The 26174-nt window shown below is 43.7% G+C and overlaps 1 protein-coding gene across 1 annotated transcript; it reads left to right on the top strand.

The window, feature by feature from the left end:
• The first annotated feature begins 780 nt into the window (after positions 1-780).
• Positions 781-24300, top strand: tbc1d10ab (TBC1 domain family, member 10Ab). The gene is given in 11 exon segments (XM_072658707.1): positions 781-1662; positions 10983-11082; positions 12113-12182; positions 12185-12219; positions 12389-12421; positions 12424-12497; positions 12627-12741; positions 13720-13785; positions 16486-16675; positions 17407-17561; positions 18176-24300. Coding segments are annotated over 11 exon segments (1440 nt in total). The 5' UTR covers positions 781-1465; the 3' UTR covers positions 18581-24300.
• Positions 24301-26174: the final 1874 nt, after the last annotated feature.

The following is a 26174-nucleotide window of genomic DNA, read 5'->3' as shown; positions in this document are numbered from 1 at the left end:
TGTGCCCACCGTCAAGCATGGAGGTGGAAGCATAATGTTTTGGGGGTGTTTCTCTGCCAAGGGTACAGGGCTACTTCACCGCATCACTGGGAAGATGGATGGAGCCATGTACCGCACAATCCTGAGGGACAACCTCCTCCCCTCTGCCAGGGATCTGAAAATGGGCCGTGGTTGGGTCTTCCAACATGATAACGACCCTAAACATACAGCAAAGGCAACAAAGGATTGGCTCAAGAAAAATCACATTAAGGTCATGGAGTGGCCCAGCCAGTCGCCAGACCTCAATCCGATCGAAAATCTATGGAGGGAGCTGAAGGTCAGAGTTGCCAAGCGACAGCCCACCAACCTTCATGATTTAGAGAGGATCTGCAAAGAAGAGTGGGCCAAAATTCCCCCTGGTGTGTGTGCTAAACTTGTGGTTAACTACAACAAACGTCTCACCACTGTGCTTGCAAACAAAGGCTTTGCCACTAAGTATTGAGTGTGTTTGGCAAGAGGGATCAAATACTTATTTTCCTCATTGAAATACAAATTAATTAAAATATATTCTTTAAAATTATATTCTGGATTTTTGTCTTGATATTCTGTCTCTCCATGTTAGAATATATCTACCATTAAAAGTGCAGAAGGATAGTGTCTTTATTAGTGGGCAAACAAAGAAAATCAGCAAGGGATCAAATACTTCTTGGACTCACTGTATATATGCTATTACGATCTGGCCCTGAGAGCAGCAGCAGCAGCAGCTCTGCGCAAAAGCAGCGCAGCCGCTTTAAAGGGGACCGCATATTGCTGTGATGGGAGCTAGCTAGTTAGCATGAGGCTAACATGACTACTTGTTGGGAGATCTTAGAAATGAGAGTATTAACAGACTAAACGAGTTCGTAGAAAAAATGCACACCCTCTAATTACGTTATTTCGGAGGCTCGGGCGAACTGTAGCTAAACTGACGTAGTTTGCAGCTGCGAAGTCGCTAGCTGGTGCTCGGTAGCTAGCGCTAGCATAGCAGGGTAGCCGGCGAGGGCAGGGTGTTTACAGAAAACTGGGGTTTTTAAAGTGTATTTATTGATTTTATTTTTTAAGCTAGAAATGATCAGTAAATTATTATCGGCATAGCTACTTTTAATTAATTAATAACAGAAACATTTGCAGGGACTGAAGTGACTCTTTTCCTCCGTGTTTTATTTAATTGTTTATCTACAATTAAAATGTAAGAAAATGAACAATTTAACCAGCGTTAATGTGAACATATCCAGACTATTAACATGCTTACAATTAATACATTGACATTTTTTTAAAGATGAAAAATGAAAATCTCCGCCCTAGCAGTTTGACAGCTGATTTGATGGTAAACAGCCACAAGGGCGAAGCAGAGGGAGAGGGAGCTGTAGTGTGAGGTCGTGTAGGGGAAGGCGGAGAGCTGCAGCTGCAGTCCCCGCCAACAACCTGGATTTCAGACCGGACTACAATGGCTAAAACCCAGCTCCAAGGCAATGGGGTACGGCCTGAGGACGGACGGAGTTTACGGGACACGGCTGGACGCCTGGCCGAGCCGGAGAGCCTCTCTGCCGGACCCCAGACGGAGGCGAACGGCTCTGCCAGCTCAGACAGGCTGCCTGACAAGTACGGGTTTATTGGAGGAGCTCAGCAGCATAATGGAGACTCGTGAGTATGATGAGCAGATACACACACACACACACACACACACACCTGTCCAGCTTCCAGTTTGCAGTATACAGTATTACTGCACTACATTACTGCATTACTGCACAGTACTACTGAAGGACTAGAGGACCTCCAGAACCACAGTGGAGCTTCTGAGCCCATCCAGCATGTCTCAGCCAGGAGCTGAAGTGTGTTAGACCCTGTTCTGTTCTCTGTTTGGATCTTCTCTTCTGGTGTAGAATAAAAGCCTGCAGCTCCAGAGAGGGACAGGAGGGACAGGAGGGACAGGAGGGAGCTCCAGTACAGCAGACCAGGAGCTGGACCAACACAGACCGCACCATCACCCCAAACCCAGAGAAGGGTGCTTCAATGGTTCTTCGAGCGATTTCATAGAAGATCTGCTTTTAGTCGCATGAGGAACCATGCTTGTAATAGAGCCGTGTGGAAGTGGCCAGTGGTAGTTGAATGGGATCACTTAAAGAACCTTCATTGTTCCTAAACACAGGGTTCTAGTTAATAACCACCTCTGGCTGTAAAAGCAGGGGCACGCGTTCAGTCTCAGTGGCTCAGTGTAGTTCTACCATAACCGCCTCTATGTTTGAGACGTTATGCAATGCTTAGTACAATATTAAAGAAATATTTGGGATAAAGATGATCAGATTATTAGGATTATTAGGATTATCACTGGCTCCAGGTGTGAGCTGACATGCGCTTCTTTAGCTTGGGATATACTAGGCTGACGTTGCTCTCAAAATACTGTGATTTTAAGTGATTAAATATAAAGTGATATTATATCAAATATCTACTGTATGTAAATATAAAGAGTTTTCCATGCTTTTAATAATGTGAGATTGGTGACAGCCCACGTCCAGTGTGTGTTAGCAATGTTAGCCTAGCATGTCCTCCTCTAAACTAAAGAAGCACACGTCAGAGACCAAACATGTCTTGGCCGATCGTTTGGATCCGTGATCAGAGATCTATCATGTTAGTTTGATTTTTGCCGAAATATTCCTTTAATAGTGTACTAAGCCTTAGCTACTCTGTATGGACGCCTTTTCTTCTTAATTTTTCTTAATTTAATAATGATTCCTCGCCCATTTCTTACATGAGTTCTATGAGTCTCTTTAATAGAGCCAGACAACGCAGCCTTGTGTTCACTGGCATTTAGGCCAGACCTTCAAGCAAGCATGTGAGAGTAAAATTAATCTAATATTTGGGACTAAATAATGGACAAAAAAAGGCCAGTCCTTTCATTTGTGTCCTCTATGAATGGTCTCTTCTTTGGAGGGTTGGCGATTTAATTATTTATTTATTTATTTCTCTATTTGGAGGTTCAAGCTCCCATTAGAGATAAATAAGGTTTTTTAATAGTATGGAGAGGATCTAAACAAAACCCTCGTCAAACCAGCCCTCTCTGATTTGGCTGCTTACTGTTAATAACAATATTAATATTTTCTAACGTGCCTCAAACTTAAGGACTGCCAGCATAGGATTTGAAAAATGGTGCACTGTTCTACTGTGCAGCGAAACAGTGAATGATGGAGCTGAAATAGGATGAAATAGGATAAAACAAAGGGTGCTGAATTTCATGATGAGAATACCTTTCCAACTGTTAACCCAGAGGGGTGGGTGAATCATGCTTTGGGTTTGTGTTGCAGCCAGTGGCATAGGGGACTTTTCATTTACTGGTAGAGAAAAGAATAGATTCAGTTCTGCAGTTAAATACCAATAAATTCTGAAAGCAATCATCTCATCATCTGCAAAAAAAAGGGGAAAGGGAAGGTGAAGAGGGTGAGCTTCTATAGCAACACACCTTAGGAGGAGCAAGCTGAGGGTTTTGCCATGGTCCTCACAGTCCCCCGACCTAAATGGCATTGAAAATCTGTGCATAGACAAAACAGCAGAGTACAGAGATGACCCAAGAACCTCATGGAACTAGAAGGGAAATATGGGGCACCCCCCCCCCCCCAACAAAAACCTAAGTGATACTATGATAATAAAGGTGGGTTGCCAAGTACTGACCATGCATGTTACTCAAATTTGTGCGCTGGGCCTTTTTTCAGTTTTTTTGAAATTGTAAAAGATACTCGTTTTTATTTTTGACTCTTGGTTTTGTCTCCTGCTGAAAGTCCCAGAGTGGAGGCGTTTGGATGAGGCGGAAAACAGAATGCATGTTCTTTTAAATGGAAAGCTACCATCTGTAAGCCATCACAGAGCAGATTCCCTATGCAGAATGAATGACATTCTACTGCGAATAGGGAGAAACTGGCCTGTGAAGACAGATCAGCCCCAGGGCATGCTTGGCATACTTGACTGACTGAGAGTCAATGTCAAAGCTCATGCCTGAGTCACTGACTTTATGAATGGTCTCTGTGCTGCCTCTACAGATCACCATTCATAACTAACTAATTAGACTCCATTCACTGACTGACTTCACCAGCTTTACTATTAGGAGTTTGCCATGCCAGTGTGACGTACCTCAAGGGTATATTGTGGACCCAATCCCAAGGTTCATTCCAGTGTTCATAAAGATTATTCATAAAGACATTCAGTTATAAGCTTTGATAGACGTGTCATGAGGTGGTCATGGAGACAAACCTTGAGATTGACCCCAAAATAAACCCTTGAGGTACACCACCACACCAGTGTAGTAGATTCACAGTGGCGCAGCAGACTGAGGTAATTTGGGTTTGTGTTTGCTGTACTTTTTTAGGGACCCATCCTAAAAGAGTTGTGTCCACTCTGAGGTGTAAATCTCTGACCTTGAATTTATATAATTATGACATTTCAGGGAATAAATATAGATTTAATTCTGAATTAATTTTGAATTATTTAAAATGAAAAAGAAGCACATGTGACCGAGGAACTGTTCAGGGGGTATGTTTGAAAATAGCCAGAGAATTTTATGTATATAAAATTATATGTATATAAATGAAGGCTGTAATACCAAACAATATAATTTGTATATTACTAATTATAATAATTGTATTTTGCATATTCATAAATGGAAACTACAGATGTGTTTTTGAATGTCAGACCTTGAACAGTCTGAGCAGGTGGGTGGGGTCCTTCATGCCAGTAAATACCTGTGTTATGCAACACACAGTCTGCTGGTCCACCTGTCAAAATCCCAGTTAGGCTGAAGTAGCTGAGGTGCTAATCTGGTAAGGCTTATTATCCTTGTTAGGTCTCTCTCTCTCTCTCTCTCTCTTCCCCCCCCCCCCCCCCCCCCCCACTATGAAAACACAGCTCAGTGATGGATACTGAGACCAGACAAGGTTTAGAGTATGGAAACACACTTGCATGATCAGATATTAGCATTTTATATAAATGAAATACACAACGTGTTTGTTCAGACAGTCTGAAGTCCGAGCTGTCGCTTCTGGCTAAAGATAAACCAACAACTATATGTTTGGGTTAGAGATGCATCGATCCGATATTAGAATCGGATATCGGTCCCGATATTAACTAACTTAGCTGGATTGGGTATCAGATAATTAGGCCGATCCATGGATCCAGTTGGTTGGTGTGAGACTAAACTAAATGTTCACATGTTTGCAATTTTTGATTACTGCTTGCATGTTTGATCAAGTTACTTATTTATTCTCAGGTTCAGCTGCTGTTTACGCAAAAATGTTTAAAATAAGATTTGTTACTGTTTGTGCGTTTGACAAAGTGAAGCTACTTATTTTAAGTATATATTTTAAGAAGTTTGACTCCTTTTTTATTTTGAATGTTATGTCAAGGTCCTGCACATGTGTTTATTTTAGTGACAAAGAAATAAATTTAGTACATTTATATTTATGTTAATTTGTTTTACAAAGTTAGTAAAGTAATGTTTAAGTCAATCCTGATGTCTTAAGTCTCTCCCACATGGTGAGGTATACGGTTTATTAATTCAACAATGGTCTGGGATCGGAATCTGGTATCGACCGATATGCAAAGTTTATGTATCTGTGTCGATATCGGAACTGAAAAGGCCGGATCGGTGCATCCCTAGTTTGGGTAACAGGTGGATGGGTATTGTTGGGTATATACTGAAATTGATGATTATTGATTGTATGAATGGGTATGAATGGGTGTGTATGGGTATTGATGGTATGAATGAGTGTGTATAGATATTGATGTTATGTATTAGTATAAATGGTTTGTGTGGTAATTGATGGTATGGATGGGTATTGATTAGTATATATGGATATCGATTGAATGGGTGGGTATAAATTGGTGTGGATGGATATTGTTGGGTATATACTTATGTCAATGGGTATTGATGGTATTGATGGTATGGATGGGTGCGTATGGGTATTGATGGTATTGATGGTATGGATGGGTGCGTATGGGTATTGATGGTATGGATGGGTGCGTATGGGTATCGATGGTATGGATGGGTACGTATGGGTATTGATGGTATTGATGGTATGGATGGGTACGTATGGGTATTGATGGTATTGATGGTATGGATGGGTACGTATGGGTATTGATGGTATGGATGGGTGCGTATGGGTATTGATGGTATGGTTGGGTGCGTATGGGTATCGATGGTATGGATGGGTGCGTATGGGTATCGATGGTATGGATGGGTGCGTATGGGTATCGATGGTATGGATGGGTGCGTATGGGTATCGATGGTATGGATGGGTGCGTATGGGTATCGATGGTATGGATGGGTGCGTATGGGTATCGATGGTATGGATGGGTGCGTATGGGTATTGATGGTATGGATGGGTGTGTATGGGTATTGTATTGTTTAGCCAAGAGTGTAATCAACCAAACCATAACAGCACAGAATAATTAGCATGTTTTAATGAGTCTTCAGCTTAATCAGTGTGAGTTTCCCTCAGTGGCTGTCAGTTTAAACTCCTGAAGCTCTGAGTGTCTGGAAAAGGAGTAAGGAGGAAGGAGAATGAGGGGAAAGTCCTTTCCACTCATCACTTCCTGTTTTCCTTGTTTCCGCAGGTCGTCTTCTTTTCTCTGAGGAACTCTGTCCGGTTTAGTTTTAGACTTTTTCATTGTGAACAGTGTCTTAGACTATGGGTGTGATATGGCAAAAATAAAGACTTGTTTATTTAAAAAAAACTGTTTACAGTAAACAATTTAGAACCAAAAAACTCCTTATGGGATTTGCAGTGGTAGCCATTACTGCTCCACACTGATGATAAGGGAGTGCATGGGTGGGATAATACAGATGGATGTTGGTATAGATGTTTATAGATGAGTATGGTTGGCTAGGGATATCCTGTCATTGCTATGGACGGCTAGAAATAGCTAGAGATGGTTCTAGACAGCTAGGGATAGTGAGGGTAAGGTTTGGACGGCTAGGAATAGCTAGGGATTGGTATAGTTGGCTAGGGATGAGTATGGGTGGCTAGGGATAGTAAAGGTAAGGTATTGACAGCTAGGAGAAGCTAGGGTTGGATATAGACGGTTAGGGATATCTAGGGATGACCATGGACTGCTAGGAATAGCTGGCTGGATATAGAAGGGTATAGACAGTTAGGGATGGCTATGTAGGGGTGGATGTGGGTATAGATGGCTAGGAATGGGTTTGAGGCTGATATCAGCAGAAATGGATGAAATATCAGATTATCAGATGGGGGGGGGGGGGGGGGGGTGAATCACAATGAAGATACAGATCTTGTATTTAGACTTTGTGCAGTTCTTTAAAAAGAGTCCATTACAGGCCTCTGATAATCCACACCGTTTAATCCGTGTACACAGAGTACCAGCACGTACTTATGTGCTGTGAGTGAACGTCCGTCACAGGTTCTTTACCCAGGGCTTAAAGATCCACTGCAGCTTCAGAGATTAGTAACTTCCTTTCTGCTTTGAATGAAAGTTAAGTAAACATTGTAAAGATGCATTTAAAGCATTAGAAATAATATATAATTAAATATTCATATAAGAGTGTTGTTGTTATTGTCTGTACTACTCTGAAACTCTACTGGTACTGTCGATCACAGATGGTCATCAGAGTGTCTCCTGTAATGGGACTGAATCGCTAAAGTAAAGGAACGCTGCCGTCTCTCTACCCCATGCTGACACACTCTTCCCCCCTCTCTCCCACTCAGTCCTGATTTAATTACACTCCACACTGAGGGTGTGTCTGCTGGCTGACTTTCATAAACACTGCTTTTCATTGTGAAACCTCTGGGAGCTCTTACACACACACTTTTACACACTCACACACACACTCACACACACACACAGGTTTAGAATGTAACCAAGACACATGAGCTTTCCTCAGAGAAGGAAAACTGAGTGAATCCCTCTTAAAAGGAACCATTCTTTTTAAATGTATGAAAATCTGAGCTGAGTGTGTGTTTCATCCATGTGGAACGTTACGGAAAGTCACACTCGGCTCAGATTTTCATACTTTACATGGCCACATTTTCAGTGTTATAACAACTGGGGGTCAGGAGGTCAGTCACACTGGGGCCTGTAGCACGGGGCAGCCCAAAACGAAAGGCCCCTTGGCATATCTGTTGGGGCCCTGTAAACCAATACAGCAAAAAAAACAAAGCCCTCACTTGTCAGCCATGCCCTACCGTCATCCTCACCGTCTGTTTATCTCCCTCTTATTTGTAATACAGCTCATCCATGCTAACCTTTTTCAGATGGACCCTTCACAGCATCCAGTATCAGGTGGTCATTATTATAATTCTACCCTCCCAAAAGATCAAAAAGATTCCATTCAAATAATATTGAAAAATATCTTTTTTTTTTTAATCAATTGTTGTGCAGCAATTATCACTGGTGTTTTGGTTGTACTGGGAGTGGTTTCCGTTGTACTGTGAGGGGTTTCCATTGTGGAGGGAGGAGTTTCCATTGTGGAAGGAGGAGTTTCCATTGTGCTGGGAGGAGTTTCCATTGTGCTGGGAGAGGTTTCGCTTGTGCATGGAGGGGTTTCGCTTGTGCATGGAGGGGTTTCGCTTGTGCAGGGAGGGGTTTCGCTTGTGCTGGGAGGGGTTTCGCTTGTGCTGGGAGGAGTTTCCATTGTGGAAGGAGGAGTTTCCATTGTGGAGGGAGGAGTTTCCATTGTGCTGGGAGAGGTTTCGCTTGTGCATGGAGGGGTTTCGCTTGTGCATGGAGGGGTTTCGCTTGTGCTGGGAGGGGTTTCCGTTGTGCTGGGAGGGGTTTAGCTTGTGCTGGGAGGAGTTTCCGTTGTACTGTAAGGGGTTTCCGTTGTACTGTGAGGGGTTTCCGTTGTGCTGGGAGGAGTTTCCATTGTGCTGGGAGAGGTTTCGCTTGTGCTGGGAGGGGTTTCGCTTGTGTAGGGAGGAGTTTCCGTTGTACTGTAAGGGGTTTCCGTTGTGCTGGGAGGGGTTTCCGTTGTGCTGGGAGGGGTTTAGCTTGTGCTGGGAGGGGTTTCGCTTGTGCTGGGAGGGATTTCTGTTGTGCTGTGAGGGGTTTCGGTTGTGCTGTGAGGGTTTTCTGTTGTGCTGGGAGGAGTTTTCATTGTACTGTAAGGGGTTTTGGTTGTGCTGTGAGGGGTTTCGCTTGTGGTGTAAAAGTTTCGGTTGTGCTGGGAGGGGTTCGCTTGTGTAGGGAGGAGTTTCCGTTGTACTGTAAGGGGTTTCCGTTGTGCTGGGAGGGGTTTCGCTTGTGCTGGGAGGGGTTTCTGTTGTGCTGTGAGGGGTTTCGGTTGTGCTGTGAGGGTTTTCTGTTGTGCTGGGAGGAGTTTTCATTGTACTGTAAGGGGTTTTGGTTGTGCTGTGAGGGGTTTCGCTTGTGGTGTAAAAAGTTTCGGTTGTGCTGGGAGGGATTTCGGTTGTGCTGGGAGGAGTTTTCATTGTACTGTAAGGGGTTTTGGTTGTGCTGTGAGGGGTTTCGCTTGTGGTGTAAAAGGTTTCGGTTGTGCTGGGAGGAATTTCGGTTGTACTGTAATGGGTTTTGGTTGTGCTGGGAGGAGTTCCGGTTGTACTGTAAGGGGTTTCAGTTGTGCAGGGAGGGGTTATGGTTTTGCAGAGAGGGGTTTCGGTTGTACTGGGAGGGGGTTCAGTTGTGCTGTAAAAGGTCTCCGTTGTGCTGGGAGGGGTTTCGGTTGTGTTCTCAATGTGGTTGTATGTGCCTCTTCTTATAGAACCTTTATAACAGGGGATGTATGTTACACCAAACCACGTCAATGGTTCTATTAGGAACTAGGACAACTCACAGCTGGGTTTTGTGTGTGTGTGTGTGTGTGTGTGTGTGTGTGTGTGTGTGTGTGTGTGGTTATGAAAGTATACATCCTGTCTGTTTTGAGATGTTAGATAAAGCGTTTACGGAATCATAGGCATCGTTCAGCAGTACAGCATTTGCATCAGTGTGCGCGCATGCAAATATGTGAGAGCAGTCGTCAGGAAACACTTACCAAATGTTTTCAATACAAAATACACTATATGGACAAAAGTATTGGGACACCTGCTCGTTCATTCATTGTTTCTTTCTGAAATCAAGTGAATTAAAAAGAGTTTTTCCTGCTTTTGTTGAGTAACTGTCTAGTAAAGAATACATTTTATTTTTTTTCTCACAGAATTGCTGTGAGAATTTGATTGTACTTGCGACGAGAACAATTACTAAGTATGTTAGGTGATGATCAGCACCCCACCTCATTCCCACACCTGGCATTAGGCAGCATGGTGCCAGTAGGTTCAGTAGTCCCATTCTATTGGCAGTACTTCTGTACAGAGACTAGACAAGCTGTGTGTGTGTAATAGCACATCTGTGTCAGCCATGGGTGCAACTTAAAGTAGTTAAAGTAGTTTGGACAAATAGCAATATCACTATCACTTGTCCTGATCAGTTTGTAACTATATGCTTTTCGATTGATTGAACAACACCTCGTAAAGTTATTGGAACACTGATAGCGCCCCCTTGTGGATTATATTGCTGTCAGTGAGTGAAATCATTTGACAGTATGTATAAAAGCTGGGAGATTTGCTGGGAGTGTGACCCCCTTTGCAGAAGTAACAGCCTCCACTCTTCTGAGAAGCCTTTACACTCGCTGTGAGGAGGATTTGATTGCATTCAGCATCATGACAGAGCAGGTACTGATGCTGGATGATCAGTTCTGCCACTCCAACTCATCCCAAAGGTATTAGATGGAGCTCCATCATGACTCCAGAGAACCTCACAGCTCAGTGCCTGGGAGGGGGGCTTACCACCCCTCCAGAGTGTCCCGTTCTATTGTTCAGTGCTTTTCTGTAGAGCTGTGTTTGAGCTAAATTCACTAATAAAAAAGGGTGTCCACACACTTTTGGGCATAATCTGTACAGGCAAGTGTGTGTATTTGTGTTTGTGCATAAACAGTGTGTTTAGTCCCGCTCTCCTCTCTTACACAGTGCTGAAGAAATCCCTCCAGAGGTGCTGAGGCAGAGGGAGGTGAAGTGGTTGGAGATGCTGAACAGCTGGGACAAGTGGATGAGCAAAAAACATAAGAAGGTCAGATTTTCAATCTCCGCACACATGCACTCACACACACACTCTTTTAACACAGATCATGGTAAGTGTTTCCGATGTGTTTCTGAAGAAAAGGTGTCTGCCCACGCACTGCTGTTTCATGTAATCCCAATTCCAGTGAGAAACACTTAGTTTTAGCTTAGTGAGAAATCGGTTTGGGCTGAGCTCAGCTGGGAAACCTCAACATCTGTGCCACTGCTGTCTGTGACTGTAAATCAGGACGGATACAAGAAACACCTCACACCCAGATTTAGTTCTAACAATGGTGATATTTGGTTGAGATGTGAAAGGTATGTCTAAACTGAACATGTTGCCCTGTGTGGCGGTCCTTCACTGCTGCTAGAGCTGTCATCAGAAGCAGTCCAGCTATGAATTGTTCAGGGTGGTCCAATATTACTTACATTTAAATCTCATTACAGCAACAGTAAATTATGTATATTTTAAAGTTAAAGCATTTTCTGGCTCAAAAGTACTGGATGGAGCTCCACCATCATCATTACAGAGAACACAGTGCTTCCACTGCTCCACAGCTGCTCAATGCTGGGGGGCTTTATACCCCTCTACTAGCCCACGCCTGGCATTATTAGGCAGCATGGTGCCAATAGGGTCATGATGTTGATCTGCTCCAGATAAGTCCTATTCTACTTTTGAGGGTATAAGGCAGGAGTGGGCATTGGGGGCTGGAGTCCAGCACTGTTTGCTGACTCCCTGCTCTAACAGACACCTAATAAACCTGGCCATTAACAGTTGAGTTGAATCAATTGTGCTTGAGCAGGAAAAGCACCACGCTGTGCAGGAATCCAACCCCCCAGGACCGGAATTGCCCACCCTAGTATAAGGATATTATATATAATATAATAATATATATGATGTATGGGCGATATGTAGGAAAGTGCATAGAGTGCATAGAAACTGATATCTGTGTGTGTGTGTGTGTGTGTGTGATTGGATAACTGCCGTTGCACGCTGAGTAAACCCTGCTTCTTCTCAGTGTTTACTCTGACTCCGGTAGGTGAAGTTACGCTGTCAGAAGGGAATCCCCCCGTCGCTCCGAGGCCGTGTCTGGCTCTACCTCTGTGGAGGAAGGTTAAAAAGGAGCAGAACAAGGACAGGTTTCGGGTGAGAGAGGACTGCAGTCTCTACCATGCTTACATGACATCTTCCAACCTTCCTAGAAGAATCTTCCAGAGTGCAGCATCATAGATGCTGTGCTGAGAGATGCTGGATGCTGGACTCAGAAGCTCAGGGTATTTGGTGGTTTTTAGATTCTATTCTTCTGTTCTATCAGGACTTGGACAGCCAGCCTGGAGATCCTAAATGGGGTGGAATGTGATTGAGAAGGACCTCCACAGGCAGTTTCCTTTCCACGAGATGTTTGTGGCTCGAGGAGGCCATGGGTGAGCACTAGAAATCGTCTGATGAAAAAAATCCCCTTTATTTTAAATGTAGTTGATCTGGGGAGACGTGTGTGTGTGTGTGTGTGTGTGTGTGTGTGTGTGTGTGTGTGTGTGTGTGTGTGTGTGTAGGCAGCAGGATCTGTTCCGGGTGCTGAAGGCCTACACGCTGTACCGGCCAGAGGAGGGTTACTGTCAGGCTCAGGCTCCGATCGCTGCCGTGCTGCTGATGCACATGCCTGCTGAGGTTAGTGAAGTTTATTGAAATTGAGGCTATATTGATTTATTAGTCATATCTACAAAGCCCTGATGTAGCTACAGCTAGAAAAAAGTACATTTCCTGAAGATTCAGAGTGAATGCTTAAGCAGTTCCCAGGTGAGGTCAGGATGCTGGATGATTACCACCCCACCTGATCATCCCCAACTCCCAACTAATCCTAAAGGTCCTGGATGGAGCTCCACCACCATCATTCCAGAGAACTCAGTTCTTCCACTGCTCCACAGCTCCTCAATGCTGGGGGGCTTTATACCCCTCTACTAGCCACGCCTGACATTATTAGGCAGCATGGTGCCCATAGGGTCATGTTTATTGATCTGCTCAGAGAGTCCCTATTCTATTGGCAGTATTTCTTTATCTACAGGGACTAGACAAGCTGTGTATGTGTGTGTGTGCATTTGCACACATGTGTCAGCAATGGGTGCAGATTAAAGTAGTAATTGAGCAGGACATGATTTTTCATTTTTTGGCCCCATTTATCCTGGTCACTGTAAATTCCAGAAGAGTCACGTAAACCAAATAAGTTAACCCAAGAAGAAGAAGGGGGCAGGAGGAGGCAGGACCGGGCTCTGAGCGGTTCAGAGGTCTAATCCACTGCCACTATGGTCTCTATGGGGTCACAAGTTTAAATCTCGAGCCATGCCATTTTGCCATCAGCAGCCGGAGTCTGAGCGAGCACGATTGGCCGAGCTCTCTCCAGATGGCTCTTAAGTGATGTTGGCCGGCACAGAGATCTGTTAGCTGGTGCGGTGGGCTCTTTCCTCCATGTGTCGGCTGCCCATTGAAGAGACGTGTGTTAAGTTCTTACACTCATAGTGCCCGGGAGCATTGTTGGTGCTAGGGGGAGCCTCAAGCGGGTGGGTTAAGTGGCAGCACTGAATTATATGTAAGCTCAAGCAGCTCTCTGTGTGATGAAGAGTTGTGTGTTTGTTTGTTTGTTTGTCTCAGGAAGCGTTTTGGAGTTTGGTGCAGATCTGTGAGAAGTATCTGCCAGGATATTACAGCGCCGGCCTGGTGAGATTAACTCTCTCTCTCTCTCTCTCTTGCTCTCTGATTTAAAAAATATATATATAAATATAAAGAGATATGATTAATAATATATATATATATATATATATATATATATATATATATATACATACAGTCATGCCCGAAAGTATTCATACCCCTGGCAAAGTTTGACTTAAATTTACTTTTATTTAACCAGAAGTTATATTTTTGCCTTGAAACGACACAGGCATCTCCCAGGAGATAACACGATGATGTACAAGAGGCATCATTGTGGGAAAAAGTATTTCTCAGCTTTTATACACATTTGAATAAAAAGTGGCATGTCCAAAATTATTCATACCCTTTGAAAACTGTCACAGTATATGGGAAAATCCAAAGTTCTATACCATTCCAAATAGTCCAAGCTGTTTTAAAGCATCCTAATTACCCTGATTCATTGGGAACAGCTGTTTTAATCAACTCAACAGGAGAAAAACAGCAGCTCTCTGCAGTTGGTTTGTGGACAGTCATGGCTAAGACAAAGGAGCTCACTAAGGACCTGCGGCTGTGCATTGTGGCCGCTCACAAGTCAGGAAAGGGCTATAAAGCCATATCAAAACGTTTTCAAGTTCCAGTGGCTACAGTGCAAAGTATTATTAAAAAATACAAGAAGTTCCGCACTGTGGAAAATCTCAGAAGATGTGGTCGGAAGCCAAAAGTGACACCTGTGCTGGCCAGGAGAATAGTGAGAGAGGTGAAGAAAAATCCAAGGATCACCACCAAGGCCATCCTGGTGAATCTGGACTCTGCTGGTGGCGACATCTCAAGGCAGACAGTTCAACGGACACTGCACACTGCTGGGTTCCACGGATGCAGGCCAAGGAGGACACCACTTCTCCAGAAAAGGCACACAAAAGCCCGCTTGACCTTTGCAAATGCTCATCTGGACAAAGAAGAAGACTTCTGGTGTTCTGTTTTATGGTCAGATGAAACAAAAATTGAATTGTTTGGCCACAATGATGTGTGCACCATTTGGCGTAAAAAAGGAGAAGCCTTCAACCCTAAGAACACCATCCCCACTGTCAAACATGGTGGTGGGAACCTAATGTTTTGGGGGTGTTTTTCAGCCAATGGACCAGGGAACTTGATCGCAGTAAATGGCACCATGAAAAAAGAGCAATACATCAAGATTCTCAACAACAACATCAGGCAGTCTGCAGAACTTGGCCTTGGGAACCGGTGGACATTTCAGCACGACAACGACCCAAAACACACAGTCAAAGTGGTGAAGAAATGGTTAGCAGACAAAAACATGAATGTTTTGCAGTGGCCCAGCCAGAGTCCTGACTTGAATCCAATTGAGAATCTGTGGAGGGAGCTAAAGATCAGGGTGATGGCAAGGAGACCCTCGAACCTCAAAGAGTTGGAGCTCATCACTAAAGATGAATGGGCAAAAATACCAGTGGAGACATGCAAAAAGCTGGTCAGCAATTACAGGAAGCGTTTGATTGCTGTAATAGCCAATAAAGGCTTTTCTATTAATTATTGAGAAGGGTATGAATAATTTTGGACATGCCACTTTTTATTCAAATGTGTATAAAAGCTGAGAAATATTTTTTCCCCACAATGATGCCTCTTGTACATCATCGTGTTATCTCCTGGGAGATGCCTGTGTCATTTCCAGGCAAAAATATAATTTCTGGTTAAATAAAAGTAAATTTAAGTCAAACTTTGACAGGGGTATGAATACTTTCGGGCATGACTGTATATACCTCTGACATGGTATGGTTACTCAGGTCTCTCTCTTTAGATCTCTATTTATACCTTTTTTGTTTCCTTCCTTTCACTCACACTCTCACTCACACACACACTCACACACACATGCACTGGCAGCTGCTGAATGTGCTGAGGTGTGAGGTTGTTGTTCTGCTGATGTGTCGGAGCGTGAAGTGTAAAGGTTGCTCTGCCGGTTCTTGTCCCGCGTTGGTCAGCAGAGAGGGGCTGTTCATTAACAGAGCTGCAGCTCGTTACTCTGATCTTCAGCATTTCTGTCTTAATCAGCAACTAAAGCAAGTTACCAATCCATTATGAATCCCAGTATTCCCAGTTTCCGTCCAGTACCCAGTTTATCCAGTCAGTGTTTAGTAAAATAGGCACTTTATACTGACCTGACGGAATATAGAGTTTTACTCAGACCCGGAGTAGGCTCTGTTTTTGGAGATTTACCAAGAGAAGATGAACATTGATGAGCCTATTGGAGCAATGGAAGAACTGTGTTCTCTGGAATGATGGTGGTGGAGCTCCATCCAGTACTTTTGGGATGAGTTGGGGAGTTGGGGATAATGAGGTGGGGTGATAATCATCCTCCAACATCCTGACCTCACTAACACTCTTGTCACTAAATGCAATCAAATCCTTGCAGCAATGCTCCTCCAAAATCTAGTAGAAACCTTCTTCCCTGGAGAGTAGAGACAGTTACTTCAACAAAAGCAGGATTAACTTTTTTAGTAGCCTTGATTTCAGAAGAAACAATGAAGGAGCAGGTGTCCCAATACTTTTGTCCATATAGTGTCTTTTCCATTGAAACAACATAATCACTTCATCTGTCAGTGGTTTTAATGTTATGGCTGATCGCTGAAAGTATGTTCTGATATAAAAAAGTGTGTCTGTCTGTGTGTGTGTGTGTGTGTGTGTGTGTGTGTGTGTGTGTGTGTGTGTGTGCAGGAAGCTATCCAGCTGGATGGAGAGATCCTCTTTGCATTGCTGAAGCGGGCGTCCCCCGTTGCTCACCGGCACCTGAAGAAGCACAAGATCGACCCCATCCTGTACATGACCGAGTGGTTCATGTGTGTGTTCTCTCGAACGCTGCCATGGGCGTCGGTGCTGCGTGTCTGGGACATGTTCTTCTGCGAGGGTGGGTCTCACATGCGCGCACACACACACACACACACATTGTTGTGTTGCCTTGTTCTCTCTCCTCTATAGCACATAAACCTCAGCTGTAGGGCTGGTCTTCTCACTTCAACCACACACACATCCTCTCAGAGATGACTAACGCCTCATGCTTGGCAGCAGGGCCGTGTGTATCATCTGCTGCAACGAAGTGCTTTAATCAGTAGATTGAATGGATGGTTTTAGGCTGGGGGATGTGAAACACCGCGGTTGTGATTTTACTTGACTGCATTAATGGTCAACACTTTGGGCCAAAGCAGTGGTCATATTGTTTGAGGTTCCCCTATAGATGACTCTCTGTTGGCTTTTAAGAGACTTAAACTATTAAATTTAATGTAGAGTTCAGTTGCATTTCATAGATACACTATATGGACAAAAGTATTGGGACACCTGCTCATTCATTTATTTTTTCTGAAATCAAGGGTATAAGAAAGAGTTGATCCTGCTTTTGCTAAAGTGACTGTCTCTACTGTCCAGAGGAGAGGGGTTTCTGCTAGATCTTGGAGGAGCATTGCTATGAGGATTTGATTGCATTTAGCAAAGATAACCTTAGTAAGGTCAGGATGGAGGAAGATCACCCCATCATCAGCTGCAGATGATCAGAACATGGTTGGAGAGGATTCTGGAGGAGTCTGTCTTATTTAAACCGGTCTTATTTAAACCTGTGTGTGTGTGTGTGTGTGTGTGTTTCAGGAGTAAAAATCATCTTCAGAGTGGGGCTGGTGCTCCTGAAATGCATGCTAGGATCTCAGGAGAAGCTGAAGGCGTGTCAGGGACAGTACGAGACAATGGAGCTGCTTCGGGCCATTGAGCCTCGCTACATGCAGGAGGGCTTCCTCATTAGAGAGGTAGAGCACAAACAAACACACACACACACACACACACCTACACACTCAGTGTATTTTACTCATTAAAAACTAGGACGAATGCATGCAGACCCGTGATGCTGTACACTCGCCTCACAGTACACAGTGTGGGCGCTTGGTGAAAGCTGAGTTTGTCTCCACCTGCTGGTCAGTGCTTGTTACTGTAGAAATAATAAAACTCTAAATTCTTCATGTTTCTGTTTTATTTATTTCAGTTTCTTGTTTCTGAACGTTTCAGGCTCACGTCTTGTCTTTTAAAATGTACTTCTTCTTAAATCTGTGTGTGTTTGAGGTTTGCTCAGCAGTGCAGTCATAATTACAGACTACTGTAGCTCACATGATGAAGTAATTAGTAAGCCTCTCTGAGGAATCACTGAAGGAGGATCTCTTTGAATTATTCACAGAAGGCAGTAGACCATGATCCCACAAGCTAAATTTGTAAACCCTCAATTGCCTGCTCCTATAAAGCCCCCCCTTTCTCTCTCTCTCTCTCTCTCTCTCTCTCTCTCTCTCTCTCTCTCTCTCTCTCTCTCTCTCTCTCTCTCTCTCTCTCTCTCTCTCTCTCTCTCTCTCTCTCTCTCTCTCTCTCTCTCCAGATTATGGAGCTGCCCGTGTCTGAGCGGGACATCGAGAAGGAGCATCTCTCTCAGCTGCGTTTGTGGAAGGAGTCGAGGGGAGAGCTGCACTGTAAATCCCCTCCTAGAATGCACGGCGCACGCGCCATCATGGCCGCCGAACCGCCCAGCAAGCAGGACCTGCGGCAGAAACCCACCATCACTGTGGACCTTCCCCTAAACTCCAAAAATGCTGCGGAAGACAGGGACAAGAAGAAGAAGAAGAAAGGCTGGAACGCGGCCACCTCTCCTCCAGAAACGGCCAATCAGCATTCGTTTCCGCAGGACGACCTTTTACCTGGTCAACCGCAGCCACTGCTGAAGGACACGCCCCTCCAAGGGTCCAATCAGAGTCTGAGTAGTGCTGAACATGACACATACCTGTAGGGAGTCACAGTGTCACAAGCGAGAGAGAGAGGGGCTGAATCCCAGATGGCCCCCTAGTGGACATATAGTGCACTACTCTAAAGTACTCTAAGGATAGTGCTCTGTACTGTATTTCCAATATGAAGCCATTTGGGATTCAGTCAGTCAGAGTGAGAGAGAAAGTGACTGAGAGAAGCAGGTGGTCCCTAAATGGGACACGACCTCTGTATAAGTAGAGGTCTCTGAATCATCATCTTGACCTGTGAATGTTTACTAACTGACCCCTCCATGCCCCACATATGTGTTCTCATGTAGCCGCTGTTGCCCAGTTGGACACACTTTACAGAACACTGCTAAAACTCCCATTCAGCCCTGATGAGAGACTGTAGCTCCGCCTCCTCAGTGTATATCACAGTACCTACATTTAGAGCGTTATTAATATTCACCCTAATGAGAGACTGTAGCTCCGCCTCCTCAGTGTATATCACAATACCTACATTTAGAGCGTTATTAATATTCACCCTAATGAGAGACTGTAGCTCCGCCTCCTCAGTGTATATCACAATACCTACATTTAGAGCGTTATTAATATTCACCCTAATGAGAGACTGTAGCTCCGCCTCCTCAGTGTATATCACAATACCTACATTTAGAGCGTTATTAATATTCACCCTAATGAGAGTGTAGCTCCTCCTCCTCAGTTTATATCACAATACCTACATTTAGAGCGTTATTAATATTCACCCTAATGAGAGACTGTAGCTCCTCCTCATCAGTGTATATCACAATACCTACATTTAGAGCGTTATTAATATTCACCCTAATGAGAGACTGTAGCTCCGCCCCCTCAGTGTATATCACAATACCTACATTTAGAGCGTTATTAATATTCACCCTAATGAGAGCCGTATCACAAGGTATTGTGATATGCACTGAGGAGGCGGAGCTACAGTCTCTCATTAGGGTGAATATTAATAACGCTCTAAATGTAGGTATTGTGATATACACCGAGGAGGCGGAGCTACAGTCTCTCATTAGGGCTCAATGGGTTCTGTGAAGTTTGTCCAAGCTCGCAAAAGTTCCTCCAAAAGAACACGTTTGTGGGCGGAGTTTGGATCAAGCAAATTGTGTCTGAAGGCCAGCATAGCTGTTCTTCCGGCCACTCTCAGGTGTCTTCATCCAATCAGATTGGACTACAGTTTCCAGAATGCAACGGGAGGCGTTCAGGAGTGTGTATGTATGTGTATATGCTTATATGAACTGAGGATGACCAAGTGCAGTAGCAGTTACCTCTATGAAAGATTAGCTTATTAGACACACACACACACACACACACACACACACACACACACACACAGGTCTGAGCTTAAATCATCTCAGAAGGCCGTCTCTGAATCATCACTGTGTGATATTAAGATCTGAAGGCAGAAAGCTTTACTGCATTTTAGCAGACCTGAGCTCGGCTTCCTCAGCTCCTTCTTCCTCCCGCCTGTTTTACGCCTCAGCGGTCAAACACAAGCGCGTCGTCCTGCCTTCCAGCTCCGGCTGCTGTACTCGCCTGTTCATTACAGCTAACTGCTCTTACTTTTAATCCATAGTTTCTTTATTAGAGTAGGAGCCACAATTGTTCCCAAGATGTTTATCATTTGGGATCCTGTTTCATTTGAATGGAGGAAACAGTGTAGATTTAGATTTTAATATAAAGAAGATCAGCTTTTATTAGTAAAACACCTTGAACTTTAAATTCTTTCATGTTTAAATAATTCTCTTTATTGTGGAAACTGAATTATTACATTTTAAATTTAACATTTGGCCTCTTTTTTTCCAGAAGGCACATTTTATCTTCAAATTTATGAGGACAAGGGTTTTGGACCAGAGTAAGGGTTAGATTTAGGTGGATTTTGGGTGGAGCTTCAGGGCTAGGACCTGGGTTAGGGTTAGGTTTAGCTCTTGGATTGAGGTTAAAGTTAGGATTAGGGTGAGATTTACAGTTTTGGGGAAGTTAAAGTTAGTTTAGATGATTGTTAGTTAAGGGTAAGATAAATATCTACAACATTTACATTTAAGGCATTTAGCAGACGCTCTTATCCAGAGCGACTTACAAAAAGCCTCTAAAGTGGCCTAATAAATAAAGTCAATAAAGTGTAAAATTAATATAAATATTTTTTGTGATCGAATACTTCAAATTTAACCGCATAGTATAATATAACTATATTATGTTCTATATTAAACTAAACTATATAGTATGCTAACTATACTATGTCGTATACTAGGGGTGAACAATATGGCATGAATACAATATCACTTAATAATAATAATAATAATACACTTCCAGTACAGGCCCACAATACACCCAGAAGAGCATATTGTGATGTAATCACAATAATAATAATTAATATAGTCATATTTCTCACCTCTGAATAATACCAGTACAACTTGTATTTAAAGCTTCATTTTTGCTGCTGCTACTAACAACCTGCGGACCTGCTCACATATGTCTATAAAGAAACTGTGGATTAAGGCTAAACCAGCTTTCCATACAGTCATATGCAAATATCTGAGCACCCAGATGTTGTGTAAGTGAGTCACGTCCTCATCCTCTGCAGAGACACCCTCTGTACATTTTAATACGCAAATATGATGTGTGCAAAGATTATGGCACATTTTAATAATAAAATACACAGAAATTATGTTTTAAATGTGCAGAAAATGTCCTGTAGAGGAGTCGTTCACTTATTTCCACTCAGAACATCAATAAAATATTTGCACGTGACTTTGCAGACTAGACTGAGCTGAGTTTGCTGCTCGCAGTTTGTGCTCTGACCACTAGAGGCCGCACTTGGTCTTTTTTTTTTCCCCAGACCTGACTCTGGGTCCTTTCTGCTTTCTTTCTGAGCTCATAGGGGCCAATATTTTCAACCAGAAGACCAAAGATTGCTGCCGTGTTGTTTTCCAGCGTCCCACATCTGCGGTTTACTGTCTAAAGCAGTCAGATTGATTACACTACGTCCATCATTTCAGAGAGACACTAATGAAGCTGAGCTCCAGGCTGGGGACTGGAGACGCCGCAGCTCGATCCAGCTTGTGCCAAATTAGCAGGAGGAGCTGTAAGCAGATTAAGCAGATTTTATTTTTCATTTTTTATTTTATCTAAATAATTGAAGCACATTTCTGTAATTCTTAATCTCAGTGTCCTGACTTTCAAACAATGGGTTAATGGAAGTGAAACGGGCCAGACTGCAGCAGAAGCCTCAGCCCAGTTCACTGCCATTAGAAGCCTGGTATGAATGCTGACAGAAGCCCGGTTGTGGACTTGATCCCCATCAGTCACACGTATTTGGGATGAGTGCATGTCGATGCCGTTTGAGTAGAATTAATTTTTTTTTTTATTTGCATTGAGATCCATAATTCATTATGGGATGTAGCTATGATGAGGCCTTGTCGCTCAGAAGTGGGAGAAATGTGGAGCATTAAAGGAATACTCCAGCAAATCTGAGGATTTCCCTGTACTTCAGAAAGAGCACAAGAGTTTTTGTGATGTCACAAATAATTTTTATGATGTCACAAAATCAAGTGCATTTACATACAGCTGTCTATTCAGCCTTCCAGCAGTTTAGCCCCACCCATTTACCTTGAAGTTAAAAGGAGTGTTTTAGCCCAGACTGCTCATGAATGAGTCACATAACAGGGCAGCCAATCAGAATGTACCTCATTTGCATATATCAGTCTTAAAGGCACGGTAACAAATATTCTACCCCGTGCTCTTTCTCACTGGCCACTTTATTAGAAACCCCTACCTTATGCTTCTACTCACGTTTCATCCCGGACTGCTTTTGAATGATTCCTTAAACAGAGCGACCAATGAGATTAGAGCTATATTTACATATATCAGTCTTAAAGTCACAGTAACAAAAAACCTACCTTGTGTTTCTAACTCACTGGCCACTTTATTGGAAACACCTACCTTGTGCTCGTTCTCACTGGCCACTTTATCAGAAACCCCTACCTTGTGCTTCCAACTCACTGGCCACTTTATTAGAAACCCCTACCTTGTGCTTCTACTCATGTTTCACTCAACAGAGCGACCAATAAGAATAGAGCTCATTTACATATAACAGTCTTAAAGGTACAGTAACAAATCATTTTTTTGAAGAGGTTAAAAAATTATCATATGCAAATGAACTGGTGCAGAAACCCACTTAAACGTGGGAGATACTAGAAGAGGGTCCTTTAAAATAGGCTTATAGTAGAAGGCAGTGGGCGACTGCTCCAGCATCTGCCCATTGACTTCCATTCTAAGATTTTAAAGCTGATAGGTTTCCTGCTCTGGTGTCTGTTCAGGGAACCTCACTGGTGTGATTGTCTGTGGTAATCGGCCATACGCCACAGATACGGCAGACAGGGGTCAGGGTGAAAAACGCTGGAGTGTTCCTTTAAAGAGCTCTCTGATATATCTACAATCCAGAAATACTGTACATTGATCAGCAGTAGAGAGAGTGAGAGAGTGAGAGAGTGAGTGAGAGAGAGAGAGAGAGTGAGAGAGTGAGAGAGTGAGTGAGAGAGTGAGTGAGAGAGTGAGTGAGAGAGTGAGTGAGTGAGTGAGTGAGAGAGTGAGTGAGAGTGTGAGTGTGTGTACGTTCTTCTCATGGTTTATTTTGTGTGTTTATTTTGGATCCATTCCTAATGGGAGTTCGTTTAAGCTCTGGTTTGTGTGTTCTGCAGTACAGATGAGATCGACCCTGTTGGGAGAACGTAGAACCGAGAACCCGTTTGCACTTTGCTTTCATTATTAGTCTTCATTTGCTGAAGCTGATCGGCTGCAGTAAAGAGAGAGAGAGCAAATATTATATATTTCTTATATAGATGTATTTTACTTATTGACCAAGACCATGCTTTGACTCTTATACACTATATGGACAAAAGTATTGGGACACCTGCCCATTTTTTTGTTTGAAGGGTATTAAAAAGAGTTTCTCCTGCTTTTGTTGGAGTAACTGTCTCTACTGAAGCAGGCTCTCTACTAGAGGAGGAGCATTGCTGTGAGAATTTGATAGCATTCAGCGACAAGAGCGTTATCCCCAACTCATTCCAAAGGTACTGGATGGAGCTCCACCACCATCATTGCAGAGAACACAGCTCTTCCACTGCTCCACAGCTCCTCAATGCTGGGGGGCTTTATACCCCTCTGCTAGCCCACGCCTGGCATTATTACAGGGACTAGACAAGCCTTGAATGAGTGCAGCTTAAAGTAGCTGAATGCATTCCTTAAAGGGGGTGTCCACAAACATTTGGACATATAGTGTCCAGTCTAAATGTAAGGTTAATCAGAGTGAGGTCTGTGTTTGTGTTTATGGACTACAGTAAATCACTCTGTGAGACTCGCTTTAAGGAGGATGGCCTAGGGAAACTGTGTAGAGTCAGAGCACTTGGTCATTAGTTCTGAATAGATTAATGTGTGTAGAGCAGTTTATAGTGACGGCAATTATTGAGAAATTTAAGTTTAACGACAGAATAGGAAGAGGATTGTTTTGTTTGCATCACTTCAATGGGAATTCCGGGCAATTCTGGGAAATTTCTGCACTGTCCGGAACCAGGGACGTTTCTGAAGTGTTTTATTTGTCCCTTGTGTTTTTACACGTCAGTCTAACCACTAAATACCATTCCTGCATATGCAATCAGTGTGTCTGAGCGACAGTAAAACAGTGGATGTGTGTTTTTTCAGGATTAAATTTGATACCGTTGGACTGGTCTGTGTCTTCATTAATGAGCTGGATGCCAAATCTGCTGTCATTACCGAGTCAGGCAGGGTGCGGAGGGAAGAAAAGGACGAGATGGAGAGAAAAAAGAGGGAGAGATAGTGAACATGTGAGGTGAAAGGGTCTTCTGTGTCCGTATCAAACTCCCCCACACCCCACACCCCACCCTCAGCCGGCCCAGGACACCTGTTCCTCTGCCCCCGCACCCCCCCTTCTTCAGCTCCTTGCATTGATTTGCATGTGAACGGTACTGGCACGCTGTCCCTACTTCCATCTCTCCTCTTTCTGCCTTCTGAACGATTGATTCCCAGAAGCCCCCCTCCGCACACCCCCTGCACACAAACACACACAGCGGATGTGGCAACTGGCACTCTCCCCAGCACTGCGAAGTAGAGGACTGAAGCCTCCCAGAGATACCACACCATACATTCACCATTCACTGGCCACTTTATTAGAAACACCTACTAACCTGTGCTTCCACTCACTGGCCACTTTATTAGAAACACCTATTACCTTGTGCTTCCCTTCACTGGCCACTTTATTAGAAACACCTACTAACCTGTGCTTCCACTCACTGGCCACTTTATTAGAAACAGCTATTACCTTGTGCCTTCCTTCACTGGCCACTTTATTAGAAACACCTACTAACCTGTGCTTCCACTCACTGGCCACTTTATTAGAAACACCTACCACCTTGTGCGTCCGCTCACTGGCCACTTTATTAGAAACACCTATCACCTTGTGCGTCCACTCACTGGCCACTTTATTAGAAACACCTACCACCTTGTGCGTCCACTCACTGGCCACTTTATTAGAAACACAGTGCTTGGTTGCAAGAGCAGCTCTGTGGTCAGAAGGTCCAGAGGATAGCTAACATTCCAGTCTCTAAGCTGGAAGGTAGGGGTTTCTGATAAAGTGGCCGGAGAGTGCATCATCACATTCCTAGTTAGATATCAGAGTTTCAGAGGAGCATCAGCTGTAACTAATATTTATATTATTGCTTTAATTTGATTATAATTGAATTATAGCTTTCTCTAAGTGGACAGTCCTCCTCTGCCTCATCAGTCTGATCACAGCAGCTCAGAGTCCTCAGAGGAAGCTGTGTTCTGTAGTCTCACAGCTTCCACGGTTGTCATTCTTTCCCGTATACAGCTGTCTGTCCCACAGCTGCATCAGGATGCTCTCTGCAGCTGAATCCCCTGTTTTTCTGCCTGATCAGCGGTGGCCCCCCCTTATCCAGAAGCAGGTGAGAGACTTTACATGCGTCTACAGTTTTACCCTGGAGCTACGAGACTAAAGTGCACAGCATGTCCAAATGTTTGTGGACACCCCTTCTAATGAGTGCATTCAGCTACTTTAGGTGGAACTATTGCTACACATACGTGCAAACACACACTCACACACACAGCTTGTCTAGTCCCTGTAGAGAAGTACTGCCAATAGAATAGGACACTCTGGAGCAGATCAACATCATGAACCTATCGGCTCCATGCTGCCTAACACCAGGTGTGGGCTAATAGAGGGGTATAAAGCCCCCCAGCATTGAGCTGTGGAGCAGTGGAAGAGCTGTGTTCTCTGGAATGATGGTGGTGGAGCTCCATCCAGTACTTTTTGTGATAAGTTGGGGATGATGCTCTTGCTGACATTAAATGCAATCAAATCCTCACAGCAATGCTTGTCCAAAATCTAGTAGAAAGCCTTCTTCCATGCACAGTAGAGACCGTTACTCCAACAAAAGCAGGATCAGCTCTTTAATACTCTTGTTTTTGGAAGAATGAGCAGGTGTCCCAATACTTTTGTCCATATAGTGTAGCTAACAATTTGCATGGCTTGTCATCACACACCCTCCTTAAACTGCT

This window comes from Salminus brasiliensis, chromosome 16, assembly GCF_030463535.1.
Source record: "Salminus brasiliensis chromosome 16, fSalBra1.hap2, whole genome shotgun sequence".
NCBI classification, from domain to species: Eukaryota; Metazoa; Chordata; class Actinopteri; order Characiformes; family Bryconidae; genus Salminus; species Salminus brasiliensis.
This window is presented reverse-complemented; position numbering and strand designations above follow the sequence as displayed.